Source organism: Mus caroli, chromosome 19, assembly GCF_900094665.2.
Source record: "Mus caroli chromosome 19, CAROLI_EIJ_v1.1, whole genome shotgun sequence".
NCBI classification, from domain to species: domain Eukaryota; kingdom Metazoa; phylum Chordata; class Mammalia; order Rodentia; family Muridae; genus Mus; species Mus caroli.
In genome coordinates, this window is record NC_034588.1 from 37,823,358 (window position 1) to 37,840,819 (window position 17,462).

General features: G+C 46.4%; 1 protein-coding gene across 1 annotated transcript in view; it reads right to left on the bottom strand.

Moving 5' to 3' along the window:
• Positions 1-17,462, bottom strand: part of Tll2 (tolloid like 2) — a 121,855-nt gene that overhangs the window by 58,349 nt on the left and 46,044 nt on the right. The window contains exons 3-4 of the mRNA XM_021152072.2: positions 12,816-12,899; positions 677-832 (exon numbers count right to left, since the gene is read on the bottom strand). Of these exons, the coding sequence (XP_021007731.1) occupies positions 677-832; positions 12,816-12,899 (240 nt within the window). The remainder of the gene's footprint in view (positions 1-676; positions 833-12,815; positions 12,900-17,462) is intronic.

Sequence of the window (17,462 nt, forward strand, 5' to 3'; positions counted from 1 at the left end):
TCTTTCTTTCTTTCTTTCTTTCTTTCTTTCTTTCTTTCTTTCTTTCTTTCTTTCTTTCTTTCTTTCTCTCTATTCGTTTTGGTTTGTTTGGTTTGGTTTTTAAAGACAGGGTTTCTCTGTGTAGCCCTGACTGTCCTGGACTCATTTTGTAGATCAGACTGAACTTGAACTCACAAAGATCCACCTGCCTCTGCCTCCAGAGCCCTGGAATTAAAGGTGTGCACCACCATGCCCAGCTACCAGTCTTATTTAAAGAACAGGGAACTACAGACATACACTTTAAATGATTTGTCCGGAGTGGAGACAGGATGCAGAGTCATGCCACATTGTGTGATACCTATGTGTAGCCTCTGGTTACCGTGTGGGGCACTTTTCCAAGGGACAGAGGCCAGAAGCCACCATGGACAGCTCCACACTTGCTTTCCTCCTACTCATTGTTTAAGCCTTTTAAGGCTGACCTGATGAGACTCCCTGCTCCTCACCAAGCCTTCAGAATAGGGTGACCTCTGCAGACACAACCCCAACAGAGGCCCTGGTGTCAGGCTACACCGGCCCAAGAAAGCCTTAGCTCGAGGGACTGCTGTGGGCCTGGCACCCACACACTCCCACAGAGTCCCTTCTCAAGCCTGACAGCCCAAACACTGACTCCAAAGGGGTCACATCTAGGGCTACTGACCAGTAAAGTTTCCTCCAATGACATAAGGAATGACCCCTCCAGGCCAAATCCGCTCTGTCCTTGAGGTTGTAGCTCTTCGAACCCGAGCAGAGAAGGTCTTAGCAGTGGTGTTTGAGGTCCCAGGGTCAGGCAGAAATGTGGTGACATCCTTGCCATCTGCAAGACAGTCAAAGTGTCAGTTATCTGCCAGTTATGCTTAAGCTTAAAACTGCATTGATGGTGGACCGACACAGGGGTGGGTAAACCTGTGTTCTAAGGGAACATTTTACCCACCAAGGTTTTTGAGAACCTGGTAGATAATATTCAGTAGCTGTTTATTTTAGATAAACTGGCTAAGATCAAGTGGCTCCAGGGAACCAACGCCCTCTTCTGCCCTCCATGGGCACTACACTCACATGCATCCACCCACTCCACTCCACTCACCCACCCACCTACCCCATCTGCACACATATACATATAATTAATTTTTTAATATTAAAAAAAGGTTCTAAGTCCAAAAATGACCTTGAAAATTGTGAGGATGGACAGAGGAGAATGTTTAAACTGGGATTCCCTGACTGAATCCAGACCACGCTGGACCTCCACAGAGTCATCCGGTGTGCTTGTTTAACACTCCTCCTTACTCTTCCTTAGAGAGCCTCCTGTCCAGTTTTTACAACCCCCTCCCTCCAGGAGGAAAAAAAATCCAGCTTTTGAAAATTCACTTTTTAACTTTCCTTTATTTAGCTATTCCCGCCTCTCTTTATTTGTATGTTTCTTTTCTCTTTCTCTCCTTAAAAAAGAGATCTTATTCACAACCATAGCATTTGCTTTCATAGCTTGCAATTCCATGGGTGTCAGCCTATGTATCAGGTGTGCGGCCATCAGCGCTGTCTAATTGTATGAGCTTGTCAACACTGCAGGAGGAAACCCTGACCCCATAAACAGTCATTTCCGGTTTCTCCCTCTGCCTTGCCAGCCCGAGGTCTGCTGGGTTTCTGTGGCTCTGCCTGTTCTCCACATGAGCGAGGTCAGGCCACAGCAACCTCTGCCTCTGCCCCTTTTACTTGGCTAATTTTCAAGGCTCATCCACAGTTCCAGCATGAGTTGGCTCTTCATCCTATTTTGTGGCTCAGTAGTATTCTGCTGTAGGGTTAAACCACAGTTAGCTTACCCATTCCTTGGTTAAACACTGAGTCATCCCAACTTTGGGGTTGTTATAAATTATACTGCTATGAACACTCACGTACACATGCGCTTCTGCCGAGCATGCGCTGGGTGTGGAATGCTGGATCACATGGCACCGTTTAACCCTTTTAGGAACTACAAGGCTGTCTCCCAGAGCAACTGCAACACGTCTTGTCCTCACCAGCAAAGAGTGAGAATTATACACACAACCGAGTAAGACTGGATTTGGATTACAAAGCTTCTTAACATTTGACTATACATGTATACGAGTATATCAGCAGGCCAAAAAGAAAAATATTTCATATTAGTAAATTTTCTTCTTTTACATGTACTTGTTTATCTGTGGGTGTGCACACGTGTAGTGTGGGGATGCATGACATGGCATGCGGGTGAAGGTCAGAGGAACACTTGCTGGAGTTGATTTCTTCCCACTACATAGGTGTCAGAAATGAAATTCAGAATTTCAGATCAAGAGGCATGCACCATCTCTCTGGCCCCTATACATATGTTGAGGTTTATTTTTTATTTATGTATATGTGAGTGAATGAGTGCATTCCAGATGTACATATGGGAGCCAACAGAGACCAGATAGAGAGAACATTAGATCTCCCGACGTGCACTTACAAGCAGTTATGAGCCACCTGACATGGTTGTTAGGAACTGGAGGGTCTTCTGGGAAAGCAGGAAGCACTTGTGACTACTGAGCCATCTCTCCAGCCCAGAGCCATTCTTACACTGCATGTAAGTTTAAGTAGGCCTTGGGGTTCATCTCTTCTCAATACCAAACATCTATCTCTTTTTCCTGTCATTGATCCACCTAAGTGGATCTCCTCCTCTCACTTGGATTTTCCTTTTTGTCTTTCTTTCCATCTCTTTCTTGCTTTTAATTAAAAGCAGATTGTTTCCCTTGACTCTTCCCTGTTCATTAACATTGATTTTCAGTTTCAATAATCATACAGAATTGAATGATGAATAAAGAATTCGTGGACTAGAAGATCGGTCTGAAAAAAAACAGAGTCCCAAGTTTTATTCTGAGAAATGAGACTCTTGAGACAACTCCAGCGTAGGGCATGTAGACCGTGCCATCAGAGGAACGAGCATGGGGCTGGTGAGGTGGAGCATGCGCAAACTCTGGGAATCTCAGAACCTGAGACCATAGGAGTAGAGCTAACTCCCTGTTTCCATGCCTGACTCAGGAGCACATAATCAAGAGACTCCCAACCAGGTGGTCACAGACAATCCGCACTTCTCCATGCTAATGAGGCACCTCAGGCTTCCCTTCCTGGATAGCCTCACACCCTGCCCAAAAATTACAGGATCTTTGGTTTACCCAGAGTAAAGTGTATGCATTCAGACCCACCCCCAATAAAGAAACACAAATGAGCTAAGATCCTCTCAGAGAGCTGCCCCATTTGAGATGGTAGAAGACTTTTGCCTAAAAGAACTGTAGCACTAACTGGTGGGCAATGGTGCTCTGACATCCCAAAGGGAACCACAGACTGAGGACCCTCATTCGGGACTTCACTTTGTCCTTCCCAGCCAGTGTATCTTCATTGCCGAGACAGACAGACAGACAGACAGACAGACCCCAGACTGACACTCCAGACTCCATGGTTTCATGTTGCTGTTTCCATGCTTTAGAATTTCCAGTTAGCTTCTGTTAGCAGCGCTCCGCTCCGTGTTTGGGAGACAGATGCCTTCTGATCCATCCATTTCCTATTCTTGGGCACCTACACCTTTTCCGGCCTGGAATCACATTCTTTAATGACTTTAATTGTTATTTCATGAGGATAAGACAATTTCTCAGTCTTTATCTGTAAATACTCTGATATTCTAGAATTCCTTCTGATTACCCATCGGACATGATCATTCAAACCTCCATCTCCCTATACCTATTTTTTTGTGTGTGTCTTCCTATTTTGTGTCTTTCTTTGAGTGTAGGGAGAATCTTTTAGTAGTGTAGGGAAGCAGCACCTATCTACAGAAAAGCTGTTGGCATATTAGCTTAGGCAGGAAATAGGAGGTGGGAGTTCCAGCAGGGAGAGAGGTTCCTGTGATAGAGCCAGGGAGGAGATTCACCCCCAAATGCTGATGCAGAAAATTGTGTGAACCTGGGGAGAGGTAACTAGCCACATGGCAGGACTCAGAATAAACAGGTTAATTAAGTTACAAGCTAGTCAGAGAGCAAACCCAAGCTGATGGCTTAGGCAATTAGTCATACATTGTAAGTCTCAGAGTCATTATTTTGGGAACTTGGGAACAGATGGGAAAGCCCTCAGTTACATCTGAGTGCTTAGACTTGCATGGTGTTCTGGGACCTGCTTTCCACTTCACATATTCTCTCTTCAGCTGTGTTCACCACACCATTTATCTTACACCTGCTTCAGTGGCGTAGCTAACCATCTACTCAAGACCTAACCAGAAGATCCTCAAACATATCTTTCCTTTAACAATACTCTTTCTCCCTTTGTTTTAAATTCTTCCTTTGGCTTGCTCCTTATTTTAGTCATGCTTATTAAAATTCCCTCTGACTGCTATGTTATTGGAGTGAATTCTCTAATTTGTTGACGTCTGACTTTTCCTTCATTGATTAACTTCCTGTGTTTCTGGTGTTTTAGGACTCTTTCTAGCCTAGCCATTTTTTTTTAATTTAGAATTTTCTGGGAATCTAATACATGAGTACTAGATTCACATGGTCTCTGCTCCTCCCTTATTCCCTCCAAGTCCTAGTGTCCTGGATTCCCTTCCACATTTGCTAATCCTAGAATTACTGTTGTCTTACACATATACATTAAAACCTTACTGAGTCCATCTAGTGTTGGCCATATGTAAACAGGTTTGGAGACTTCTTCTATGGGTCTCGGGTGAGCTTTTCACATCAGTTTCTGAATTGCGCGCTCCCTATGCAGGAAGGCTGGAGATTCACATCTGCATGAGGGACAGACTTTGTGACTGAAACTCTTGCAGAAGTTATTCATGCTCCTGTCCGAGCCTGGGGCAGACAAGCAAGGCTGTATTCTACTCTCTGAGCCCTTGGAGGATGTCTGTTTTATGTGGGAGTTTACTGACCACTTCCTGGTTCCCGTGGCATGAAGGGCACATCTCCCATGTCTACATTGGCATTCCATTGGTGTTAGCACAGCAGCTCTGACCCCTAAGTTCTAGCCTGGTTTCATTGTGCCTGAATAGTCTCTTTACCATCGGAAGCCTGGGGTAAACCCTGGTCTCTTCTCATTGGCCCTCTCACCTGTCTTCCCTTTGACCTCCATCCATGGTCGATGGAACGCTGTACGCACAGGTTTGCCTATGGCTTCCTAGAAGCTCCCTGGTGCTATTTCTGCACCTAAAAAGTTGCTATAGAATACATTTTAAGGCTGAACTCTTTTGCTGCTCGAATTTCTAGAACAGAAGTCATACACTTGCAGTCTTGGGATCAGCCCAACCCACAGATGTGTTTTATTTGGCCTGGACACTTTTGGCACATACTGTGTTTTTACAAAAAAAAAAAAAAAAAAAAAAAAAATCTCGCTTTGGAAGCCAACTCTTGAAAAATCCAGAGATTTCACATAACAATTTTTTTTTCTAAGACAGGGCCTTTCTCTAAACCCAATTTTACCTTGAGCTTGTATCAGCCTTCCTGCCTCTGCCTCCTGAGTGGTGGGATTATAGGCATGTGTCACTATATCTGGGCTCTAGTGTGTTTTAGGGGAGATTTGGATGTGGCAAGAGTGGACCATCTTCTACCTGGCTACACCCCACTGGAGTTGGGAGCACCCCATCCCACAGTCAGGCTGCAGGTCCATTGTTAGGACCCTGCTCCACTTCACATAGTTCACCCAGCCTGTTTACACAGCCCCTTGCATATTGTTGCTACCCAGCCATAGAACTCATTGGTTCAAGATTTCAAATGGACTAGCCGACCAGAAGCCCCATGGAGAGCAAGAACTGAGGCAGGCATCTTCGTTAATAGTTCTGTTCTCAATGCCTGCACAGGGCCTAGAGGGTAGCAGCATTCGATATTTTTGTATTTTGAATGAATGAACTAACAAACAGACAAGCTAGTCTAAAAATAAACAGCCCAATGGTCCAAACAGTTCTGTGGCGGAAACCTCTCCAAAAGGTTGGCAGCAGCGAAGCCCTTAATGTTCACATCCTGAGACTCATCCTGTCTTAAGTAATCACAGGCAGAGATGTAGCAAGTGCAAGTTTGTTATTCATATCCCATATGGTTTTCAACAAGTCTCTTAATTTTCCTCTGCTGCCAATTCTCCTTTGGAGAATGGGCAAAAAAAAAAAAAAAAAAATTCCTTCTCCATTCAAGGGACAAGCACTGAGACATCCCATGTTGCCTGGACAAGCTGTGCTATATGGACACGTGACCTAGCATTGTAAGGGCCGGTTTTATGTGGCCAAGTCAGCATGGGAAAATCTTAAGTGCACCTGGAAACAGACTGGGGTGTAATTTCCAGAGATGGCTTATTGAATGACAGCTTCCCCTTCGGTCCAGTGAGAAATTTAATTTGCCGAGGACTCAACACAGGAAGCATTTGCCGATTAAAAATATGTCTAAACAGATGTTCTGCTTAGCCTGGAAGAGGGGTCTTAATGCAACTGTCATTATTGGATTTTCTTGGATTACTACTATCTGGAACCTGAGTCCAAATAGAAGGATGTAATTATTTATTACGGCCAAGAGCTCTGCATTTCAAGAGGAGCTTGGGGGCATCTGAAAGGATTTAACACGCTGGGGGTGGAATAGGGTGGTGGTGTTGGGGATACAGGCCATTTTAAATTCCCTGCTCTGGGAGTAACATGTCCTCTCTGAAAGTGAATCGGCCATTGCTATTCAATATTTCATTTTCAGCTGAAGGCACAGCCATGCCATAAACAGAAATACAACTGATCAGACTGCTCAAGCAAAAGAGCTGTAATTTTTACATTAGGCAAGTTGTAACTCATACTCCAGAAATAAGCACCCTGAATGCCCAGATATCTGCAAAACTCTCACCCCAACAGGCAGCAGCCAGAGTCACATCTTGATGACCATTTTCAAAAGACCCAAGAGCAGTCCCTTGCTCCAAAGGGAGCTGTAAATTGTCCTATGCAATGGCTCTCAAACCCGGGTACACCCTAAAAACACTGAGAAAGCCATGAAAAACTACAGCTATCTGCTCTTGCACTGAAACTGCAACCCAACAGGCCTGGAGTCCAGGCACCTGCAGTTTTGCGAGCTCCTATCGAGGCCAAAACTCAGTGGAGTTTGGGAATCATTGATAAAGCTCAAGGGCCGAGATTAAGAGTTTTAGGGGCAGTGAACTTATGATAAATGCTCAAGATAGTTACAGCCATTTACTCTCCATATAGTTATGCACAAACTGCCCCCCGGGCCTGACTGCTTCCTGAAGCGTATCTGTGGGACAAGCATGGAACCAAGCGGAGACTGTCAATCACTGGTGGTTAGCAAAGGCTGTGCAAGAGCCTGCAGGAACTGTCTTCAGTTGAAACAAATTAAAATGGTTAAAGTGGGAGCCCGAGGGTAGTCAGGCTCTGTGGTTATACCTGGACATACAGACAATGACACTCACAGATTGTCATTGAGTATGGGGTGGCATTTTGTCTGTGGGATCCTTGCTTTGGGTTGCAAACAGTTTCCACTCTTCATTTTGGGACAAAAGCGTCATAGCTTGGTCTGGAAAAGGAAAAGGGCCGTGTTCTTTTACAAATATGGTTCTAGACATGAGACTCTGCTTAGCTTGCCCAAGATGTACCCTGTGGCAGCTACACACTTACTAATAGCATTACAGACCCAAGGGTATGCTGGGCTCTCAGCTCCCAGGAACAGGCTGCTCTGATCAAGGCTTCATTGGAATGTTGAGGGAACAGTCTAGAATCCAGCCCAAGGCTGCAGGCACAAAACCCTACCTTCAGGACTGAAGGGGTGGAGATACATAGTGTTAGGAAACCAACCGCTGCTAAAACTAACCAAGAACTGCCTCAAATCCCCCTTTCTGCTCAGCCTGTCTCATTCTGGATTTGTGGGAAACAGTCAGGCTGCAATTAAAGAGAAATCTAAGGTCGGTGTTTCATATCTTCAGTTCAAATAAAAACAAGATGTGCCCCCCAGGCAGGCATCCAGCAGTGTCCTAGAGGGATGGAGTGGGGAGGAGGAAGGGACAGACTGGAACAGCCTGCCTTGACTTCACCTTGGGGGTCTTGCTCATCCCCCCAGATTAAAGACTGTGGCTGTGGTGTAGAGTGGAGAGAAGGACTTAGCCTCTACACTCATTGACCTCTTCGGACAAGCCAGAGTCATCCAAGGGGCAGTTCTGTGGGCCTAGCAGGCTTCAGAGGTGTGGGTGGAAAGGGGAAAGTGTTATCTTCATCCTGCTTAAAAAACTCCAACATCTGCTGCCGAGCCAATTCCATGTGCAGCCCAACTAGAGGCAGAATTTTAATGGGCTGCAGGAGGCTTATTCCTTCCTGTCCTCCGTGCAGCTGTGGAACAGCTGTGGAAGCTCAGTCCAGGGGTAGATGATACATTCTTAGTGCTGCTAATATCGTTCCTAGAGGGGAAGGTGGGAAGAAAAAAGTGGAGGGATGCTGGAGCCGGTGGCGTGCGCCTGTGATCCCAGCACTTGGGGACGCAGAGGCAGGAAGATCTTGAAGTCAGTGTCACTTTGAGAACCTGTCTCCAAAGCAAAACAAAAGATGGAAAGCCAAGCTACACTTAATCATGTTTAATGTTTGCACTTCATATGAATATGTCTAATTCTCTCCAAGCTTCAAATGAAGACTTAGAGAAAGTGACCGATATTGTAGCTACTAAAAGGTTGAGCTAGGGTTCAAACCCAAGTGTTTCTGATTCTCCTGGCTTATTTGATTGGGTGATTTTTATGCCCTGCAAACTAGTGAATGCAAATACATCAGGAATATTATCTATTCCTGATGAACACATGAGAAATAATGATAGTATCCTATGTGGACCAGCAAGTCCGCTGGTCTCTGTGAGCACATGCCAATGCTAGCATTCAGTGGAGTCCACCTCTCTCTCCTTGAACTCTGACATTTGACTTGATTAAATGTGGCAGAAGTAGTTATCATTGGGGCTCTCGTGCAGTCCCTATGCTTTCTGCTTTTTTAATAAGCCAGCCACCTTGCTGTAGACTTGGATCATTGAAGAGGAGAGGGCAACTAAGCTGTTCTGAACCATCCAGCCCAAGCTAGCTGCTAGGATGCATGAACCATCCAGCCCAAGCTAGCTGCTAGGATGCATGAACCATCCAGCCCAAGCTAGCTGCTAGGACGCATGAACCACCCAGCCCAAGCTAGCTGCTAGGATGCAGTCGAGTGGGTGATCCTTGCTGACATTAGTGGGAGAGCCACTGCACTGAGTGAACCCAGTCACTCCACAGAATCATGACATGTCATTGTCTAAAAGTCAACTTCAAGGATGGTTTTCAGGCAGCAGGAAATCACATAAATGTGGAAGAGAAAAGTCAACATGGCACCTATGCCATTTCGGCGTTGTGACAACTCTCTCCAGCTGCTGCTCCACACAGTGTGATCCATCTTTCCCATCGTGTTCGTCTGCAGCCAAATGAAGAGCCTCTGAAGCTGGAAGCACCATAGGCTGGCAACAGAAAACATGGGTAAACGAAGCAGGTACTGACCTGAAAGCTGCATCCTTACAGGCAGGCTTTCATGATGCTGTAAGGTGCTACGCAAGCTACCGGGGGAGAAAAGCAATCCATAGTGTTTCTTAGCCAGATGTGAACCTTGTCATCTATAATAAACAAAAACAGGCCCACCAGTGCAACCGTGGCATGAATATTATAGAAGTAACCAATCACTTTCTGGTTGGATGTAAGACCAATTCCATGAATAGGAACCCAGACCTGGCACCGTTATCGGGACGAAAGACTTATGGGTAGATAGAACAATATGCTCTAGGGAAGAATCTACTAACATTATTCTGCTTTAAGGCCATAGTATTAAAATAACTCCTAATGAGCCACTGCTATATTCGTAGATTAGTCCATCTCTCAAGCTGAATCAGAGAAACTTCTTGCGGTTAACACAGAGACCCACAGCTGGTCAATGTACAGAGAATAAAAGACTTCTGCATGCTCAGCCCTAAATGGGGCATCCATAGGACACTCCCCTCCCCAACTCCCTACTCCAAGGCTCTCGGAATATTGTGGGAGAGAGAATAGAAGGATTTCAGGAGCCTGAGCCGATGGATTACCATAAGAGAACAGTGTCTTCCGGACACAACAGGGCAGAGGCATATACGAACTCACAGTGATTGCGACAGCACACATGAGACCTGCATGAGCTCAGACCAGACAAAACCCCAGTATGTGGGGTGGAACACAGAGTCCCACTCCCAGTCGAGAAACTACTGGCATTTGATAGCTGCTTGGGAAGGAGTCTGTTTTCTTTAAGGGTGATCCGGGGTGAACCGTGATCCAGGACAAGCCCCACACCCAAGAATAATTGGGCAACACACTGAACTCAATAGGTCTGAGAGAGAGAAAGAGAGAGAACATGAAGTTGGTTGGGTGGTGTGGAGAGAGGTGTGGATCTAGGCGGAGTTGGGGAAGAGGGGGAAATGATCAAAAACATACAAAGTTTTCAAAGAATTAATACAGATATTGTTAATAACTATCAAATAAGCAAAAGAAGAAAAGTATATATATTTGTTTGTTTTGATTTTTTTTTTGAGGCAGGATCTTGTGTAGTTCAGACCAGCCTCAAATTTATTGTTTAGCTGAAGATGACCTTGAACTTCTGATCCTCTTGCCTCTGCATGCCCGCTTCTGGGATTACAGGTCTGCACCTTGACACCTAGTTTATATGGTGCTGGGAACCAAAGCAAGGGCTTCGAGAAAGCTATGGAAATATTCTGAATACAGCTGAACTACAGCCCAGGGGCTGGGGGTGGGGGTGGGGTGAAGAAGAAGAAAAGAAAGGAGAAGATTCTAAAGGGACTGTCTGTTCATGGTCCCAGCTACAAGATGCAGGCTCCTCCAGCAGCACGGTGGGGAAGGGGATAAATCTGCTGCTCTGTAAAATAAGGCAACTTGAAGAAGGTTATCAGCACCCCAACAGGGAACTAAGCAAAGGATACAAAGAGGTGAATATCAATGTGCACACCCAGATCATTATCAAACACAGGAAAAGATGGTCACAGCCACCAGCAATCAAGAAGGAACACAAACTAAGGAATAATAAGCTATTGCTTATTGGTTAAAAATACCTGGTACTAGTGAGGCTCTGGGGAAAGGGATAACCCTCGTAAGTTACTATGGAAACATGTACTGTTATTCCTGCAGACACTCAATATTGCAACATCTATTAAAAACATGCTAAATGGGGCTGGAGAGATAGGTTCAGTGGTTAAGAATGCTGCTCTTGCAAGGGACACGAGTTTGGTTCCTAGCACCCAGGTCAGGTCAGGCTGCTTGTAATTGTCCACAGTTCTAGTTTGCATGACCTCTCACGCCCTACCCCAATCTGCGGTCTTTGCTTGCCTCCTGGACCCTCTCCTTCTCTGAGATGCATAGCTCCCCATGCCTTGTCATCCCTCTTCTCAGCTCCCGAAGACTCAGTGCTCTTTGTGGACACCTACCCATAGATACATACCCACATAGAGACACACATGGATACACATAGTTAAAAATAAAAATAAGTCTTTAAAAATCATGCTATGATTTCATTAAAAAGAATAATAGCAAAACCTATGCATGCATGCATGTTGATGTGCATGCTTATGTGTGTACAGTCCTTCTATGCCAACACAAATGCATGTAGGAAAACATATAGGGAAGTGGAGAAATGTTATTATCTGGGAAGAAGAGAAAGGTGATTGTGGGGCTGGGGGAGGCAGCCAAAATAAGGGGGAAGGGGAAGCACTAAAGAATAACACATGGTGGTATCAAGCCATTCGTACATTTGTGTGAATGTATATGGAGTTTTAAATATTCACATGTGTAGGAGAAAATAATATTGAAGCAACATCATAAACTATAACAAGTAATGATTTCTATTTCATCCCTACAGAGGTATCCTTAAAACACAGGATTCTAGAATTTAAAAAATTACTCCTTTGTTCTCCAGTTAACTCCAACACTGCCCTGAGCAGAAATGTATCTCCAAGATTGACAAATGTCCAGATGCCACCAGAACTCATAGGACTGCTGGCCCTTGGGCCTCTGAACCTTCACATGTAGAGAGGTCATGGGGCTATTTCTAGATAGACTGGCCACAGCAGCCACCTGTCTCCATTATCCCTCCCTGAGCAGACTCTGGTCTACATTGGCTAACAGCCATTACCCCAGATCTACTGTCCTTTCATGCCTTATGGATGCTCCTCTTCTCTGAAACACATCAGTCTTGCCATCTCTCTTCTCAGGCCTTCAACTCACAAGCCAAGTAACCAGAGAGAAAAGCCAAACCACAGAGGACAGAATTTTCTAGCAATCTCCAACCAATAAACCCTGCATTTCCATACCTCCCACCCCTGTAGTAAGATAGCTTTCCATACCCCTATCCCAGCAAGACAACCTTCCATGCCCCCTGCAGGAAGCAAGACAGCTTTCCATACCCAATCTCTCAGACACAGCAAGTACCCCCATCCAACCACCCCACAGTCCACCGGAGGAAGCACTTCCACATGGCCATGGCTGTCTGTGTGCATGCCCAGTCCAGCTGCTGACAAAGGAGTTTCCAGAAGACACCCAAAACTGGGATCTGGGGTCTGGTGATATCAACCGGGTCTCCTTTGGGAGTGATGCTAAAATTCTGATCAAGATGGAGAAGGTCACACTACGTTGTCAATGCACCTAACACCACTAGACACTACACTTGGAAATGGTTAAAGAGTTTAGGTTATTTACCAAAATTTGCCGCATTTTAAAAGAAAAATAAAATAAAGATCCTCGGAGGCCTGGTATGGCCTCACATACATTACCCTTTCTTGGTGCCTGGATGCTGGCGTTAGAGGCTGTATCGTTTGGCCACTTTGCAGATGTCTCCTCAGTCTCCTCAAGGCCTCCTGAAAGAGGGCAAGAAAAGAGGTAAAGACAGACCTTTCAGTAGCATGAAGGGAGCAAACCCAGCCAATGGGTGACCACCACAGCAGCAAGGATTTGGTCAACTAAGGTTTATTTAGTCTATAAATGCCTTTTTAATTTTAACCACTCACAAACTAACAAAACTACCATCATCTTTAGTTAGTCAAGGATGCTCAGAGCAGAATTAATAAAGCTTGTGGGGAGTCCAGGTCAGCTCCTTATCCACCTAGAGAAGATGGAATGGATGCAGAAGGAAGTTCTAGTGTCAAGTCCATGTAAGGGTGTCCAGCATGGCTGCTGAACTTCCGATGGAGCTCCATCACTGAGGAGCTGCTGTTCTGGGCTTTCTCTTTTTGTTCTATTTTCCCCGTATGAAGAATCGTGTTTAGAAAACCACTGAGCTTTCTTTATAAACGGGACTCTGCAGACATGGTACAGCAAGGGCAGCAAGGATCAAATGTGTGTGGGCACAGCCATGTCTAGACACTGTCAGCATTTACCTCTCTCAGAATATATCAGTCTCCTAGGACTAACTGTCCTACTGTGTGCTGGGTCCAATCCCAGGAACCACAGATTCAACCACAGACAAGGCAGACAGGATTCCTGCCTCAACGCTAGCGCTCTCTAAATGGCAAGCTGGATGGAACAGCAGAGGAGCTAACTGCAAGTTCTGAAGATTAATTCAGCAGTTTGTGGAGGGGACGGGACTTCTGTGGGGGAATAAGAGGAGCCATCAGTGGGCACTGGGTAAGGTACCAGGGAGCAGATCTGTGGCCAGGAGATAAAGTGACTGTGAGAAACCATATCAAAGCCTCCAAAGAAGAATTTATTGACAAACAAGAAGGTGTTTCTTTGTATTGATCGAGAAACCTGAAGCTCTGTCTCAAGTACGCCCCATCTTGGAGAAGCCAAGGCTGAGGGGAACGATAGTGAGTCCAGAGTGGCCTTGCTCAGAATATGGTCTCCTGGTCAAAGACCCAAGACCTAACTATGAGCCACCGGTGCCCGAGGAAAGCTTACATTTGGCACCACACTGTCCAATGTGTACCCTGTGTCCGAGTTCACACCAGGAGAGGCAGCGTGTGGCCATTCACCAGCTCCTGAGTGGCAGACTGTCTCATCCACGCTGTGACTCAGGCAAAGCCTGCAGCTGCCCTGGCCTCCTGTAGAGAAAGGACCCCCAACACCAGGCAGGGACAGGAGACTCCCTGCATCCTGCCTGGCTGGCCGGCTAGGAATGCTCTCACAAGGCTCCTGCAGCTGCTGGGGTCCGAGCTGCCAGCTCTCGGCCCTTGGGTATTCCAGTTGCGATATCATTTCCTCTTAGGCTAAAGGTCAGGGGAAATCCTGATGGTATGAAGTCGTTCCTCAGCACAGGAATGTGCCATCTGCAGAGAGAGGGGCGGGTCGACGCCAGGCTCGGAGTCTAGCTCAGCCTCCGCCCCGCAGGCTGCGCAACTGCTGCCGAGAACCTGGGCGTTAGCATCTTTGGTCTGTCAAATGGGCTGCTGTGGGGACCAAATGAGGTAATGGGTTTGTTTAGATGTGTGTTCATTCAGAAAATATGCATCCGACACCTGCTATGTGCCAGATTCTGTTACTACTGCTGGGGAGGTGACCTCAGGAAATTATATTCTGATGGTGCAGGGGGTGGGGGGAGGGAGGAAGAAGGACAAATAAAAGTGAAGAATTTAAGTTGGCTGCTGGTGAGTATGAAGAGAAAAAAGGGAGATTCTAGAGTGTCATTTCATGTAGGAAAGGAAAGCAGAAGTCTGAAGAGAGGCGACGTCTATAGATATCTGGCAAAGAGCATTCCAAACGGAGGAATAGCAGGTGCAAAGGCCCAGAGGTGGGAGCATGCTCAGCAGCAGGGTGCTGGGCATGCCAGGAATGGAAGGAGAAGATATAGAATGGCAGTGAGCCTGTCAGCCATCAACTGCAAGACAAGCCAGGGTGTGGCCCTGCAGACAGACATTCTCTGGACTTCACCTTTGAGTGCCCTAGATTGGATTCAGGCATTTAACTGCATCTGCTTTCTGCATTACCGGAGCTGCTAACAGTGGACAAGAAGGAGGCATGAGAACTGAGGCTTAAATAAGTGTCTACAGGCAATGGGAGTCCATTGTAGATATCAGCCAGTTTCATCCTGTTCTACTTCCCAAAACAAAGCAGGGAAGGAAGCAGGAAGAAAGATCTGTAAGTGATGTCTGGACGCAGCCCTGGTTCACGATAAGCTGGCAGTTCTAATGGAGGCACTTAGGGCAGCAGTAGAGGCTGTGGCTGTGGGGAAGGCTGAGGCTGTGATGGGGGGAGCCAGGTGGCATTGAGTTCTGCAGCAGGCAGGGGATTCAGGCAGGCTCTCTGATGCTGGGGGCTAGAACAGGTGAAAGGCTTTGAAGTTGGGAGAGACACACAGGTAGGTATGACTGAAAGAATCTATTCATTGAAGTGCCAATCACGGTGTTAGCTACAAGCTAAGAGTGTACCGGTTTGGAGCCTCCAGCCTCACAGACACCCACGGAAGGAGACCAGGGAATACACGCCAAGAGACCACTGTCTTGAGGGCACTATGGTGTCAGTCATAGAAAGTCCTTGTCCCCCTCAGAGCAAGAACAACTTGCTCTGTTGCTTACACTCAGAGGTATAGGCAACTCCAAAGAGCCCAGTGCCTTGTCCAGACAATCTGTGAGAGGACACCTGGCATTAAACGACAGAGCTGCGGCAGTTAAGAACACAAATTCCAACTTTGAATGGAAGGGCACATGCCTTGTCATCCCAGCACTGAAGAGGTAAAGGCAGAGGATCAGGAGGAGTTCAAGGCCATGTAGCAAATTCAAGGCCGGTCTCAGCTACAAAAGACAAAACCAAAACACTACCACCAAACCAGACCAAAGACAGGAGCACAGTCCCTTCTCTGACCTCATCCTCTGAGGGACAGCATACCCAGGCTTCCAGTTCTGCCCGGGATCCACCTAGTCCATGAGTTGACGAGCCTTGCACTCTCTGGATGCAAAGCATCTCCCTGTCTTTGGGATGTGTTCTGCTCTGCGTGTGGTGGAGACCTTTAGTGACATGGCCCTCTGAGGTGCCTCTGCTTCACCTCTTGCCTCTACTTCCACCAACTGGACCACCCTAAGCTGTAGGAACTGTGCTTCTATTTCCCATTATTCTCCTTTATTTTTGTGGAAATGGGACCTTACTACGTAGACTAGGCTGGCCTTAAACTCCGCATGCCTAAGTACTGGAATTACAGATGTGGACTGCCTTACTACTTTCATCTTAAACATCTTCTTAAAACATGCCCTCCTTTTGGGCCTGGCTACATCTTCCTGGCTTCTCACGTCTCTCGTGGGACACCATTTCCTCTGGGACACTGCAGGCTGGCACCCCCGCTCTTTCCAGCTGTAAACCCAGCGCCTCTGAACTTCCTCAACCCCCTACCCTGTCCATAGCTCTCACTATACATTTCTGACATCTTTTTTGTGTCCAGCAGAGCCCCCTTAGTAACTTCTAGGTTTAGTAACAAAGGAAAGGGTATACACACACACACACACACACACACACACACACACACACACACACACCAGTCCTGATACTCAGAACCTGGCACGAGGTGGGCACCCAGTTACATAGGTGATAGATGGGCCAGGGAGCAGAAAACTGGGGCTTAGTGGTGTTTCAATGGATGGTAGCAATCACTAAACACAGCTCAGTTTAATGCTGTGGAGGAAACGTGTGTTTCTCGGCTTTACTAGAGAGAGGGAGGCAGCTAATGAATAATGGCTCTCAACATTGGCCACAATTTTGAATGACCTGGGAAATATTATTTTTTAGAAATACTGAGGCCTGCCTCCCAACCCCACTCTGACCCTCAGAAGCTCTGCTTTAATTGGCCGTGGCATGCCTGGACACGGGGACTTTGAAAAGCTTCCCAGGTGATCTGAAGATCCAATCAAGATTGGTCACAGCAACCAGGAAAAGAAGCATAATGTTACAAGCCTGAGGCAGGAGGATGATCATGAGTTCCAGGGCAGCTGGGTCTGTATAATGAGATTCTGTTGCCAAATAAAGTTGACCATAGCTTCTCAGAACTGTAGAAGAGACCTCATCTTGTACCGTGTTCTTCTTCTTCTTTTTTTTTTAAGTGTATATTGGTGGTTTTCTTGGATCTATTTAATCTGCACCATTCATGGAGGCCAGAAGAAAGTGTTGGGTCCCCTAGAACTGGAGTCAGAGATGGAGTTGCAGAGCTGTGAGCTTCCATGTGAAGGCTCCCATTGGAGCCTGCTTTTCTGGGAGAGCAGCAGTTGTTCTTAACCATGGAGCCATTTCCAGCCCTTTGGTGATTTGTAAGATTTCTTTTTCTTAGTATTGGGGGGGGGGCGTGTTGCTTGCTTGCTTCCTCCCTTCCTTTTTAAAGACAGGGTTTCTCTGTGTAAGCCTGACTGTCCTGGAACTCACTCTGTAGACCAGGCTGGCCTCGGAATCCAGAGATCTGCCTGCCTCTGTCTCCCAGGCATGCTCCACCACTGCCAGGCTGACCT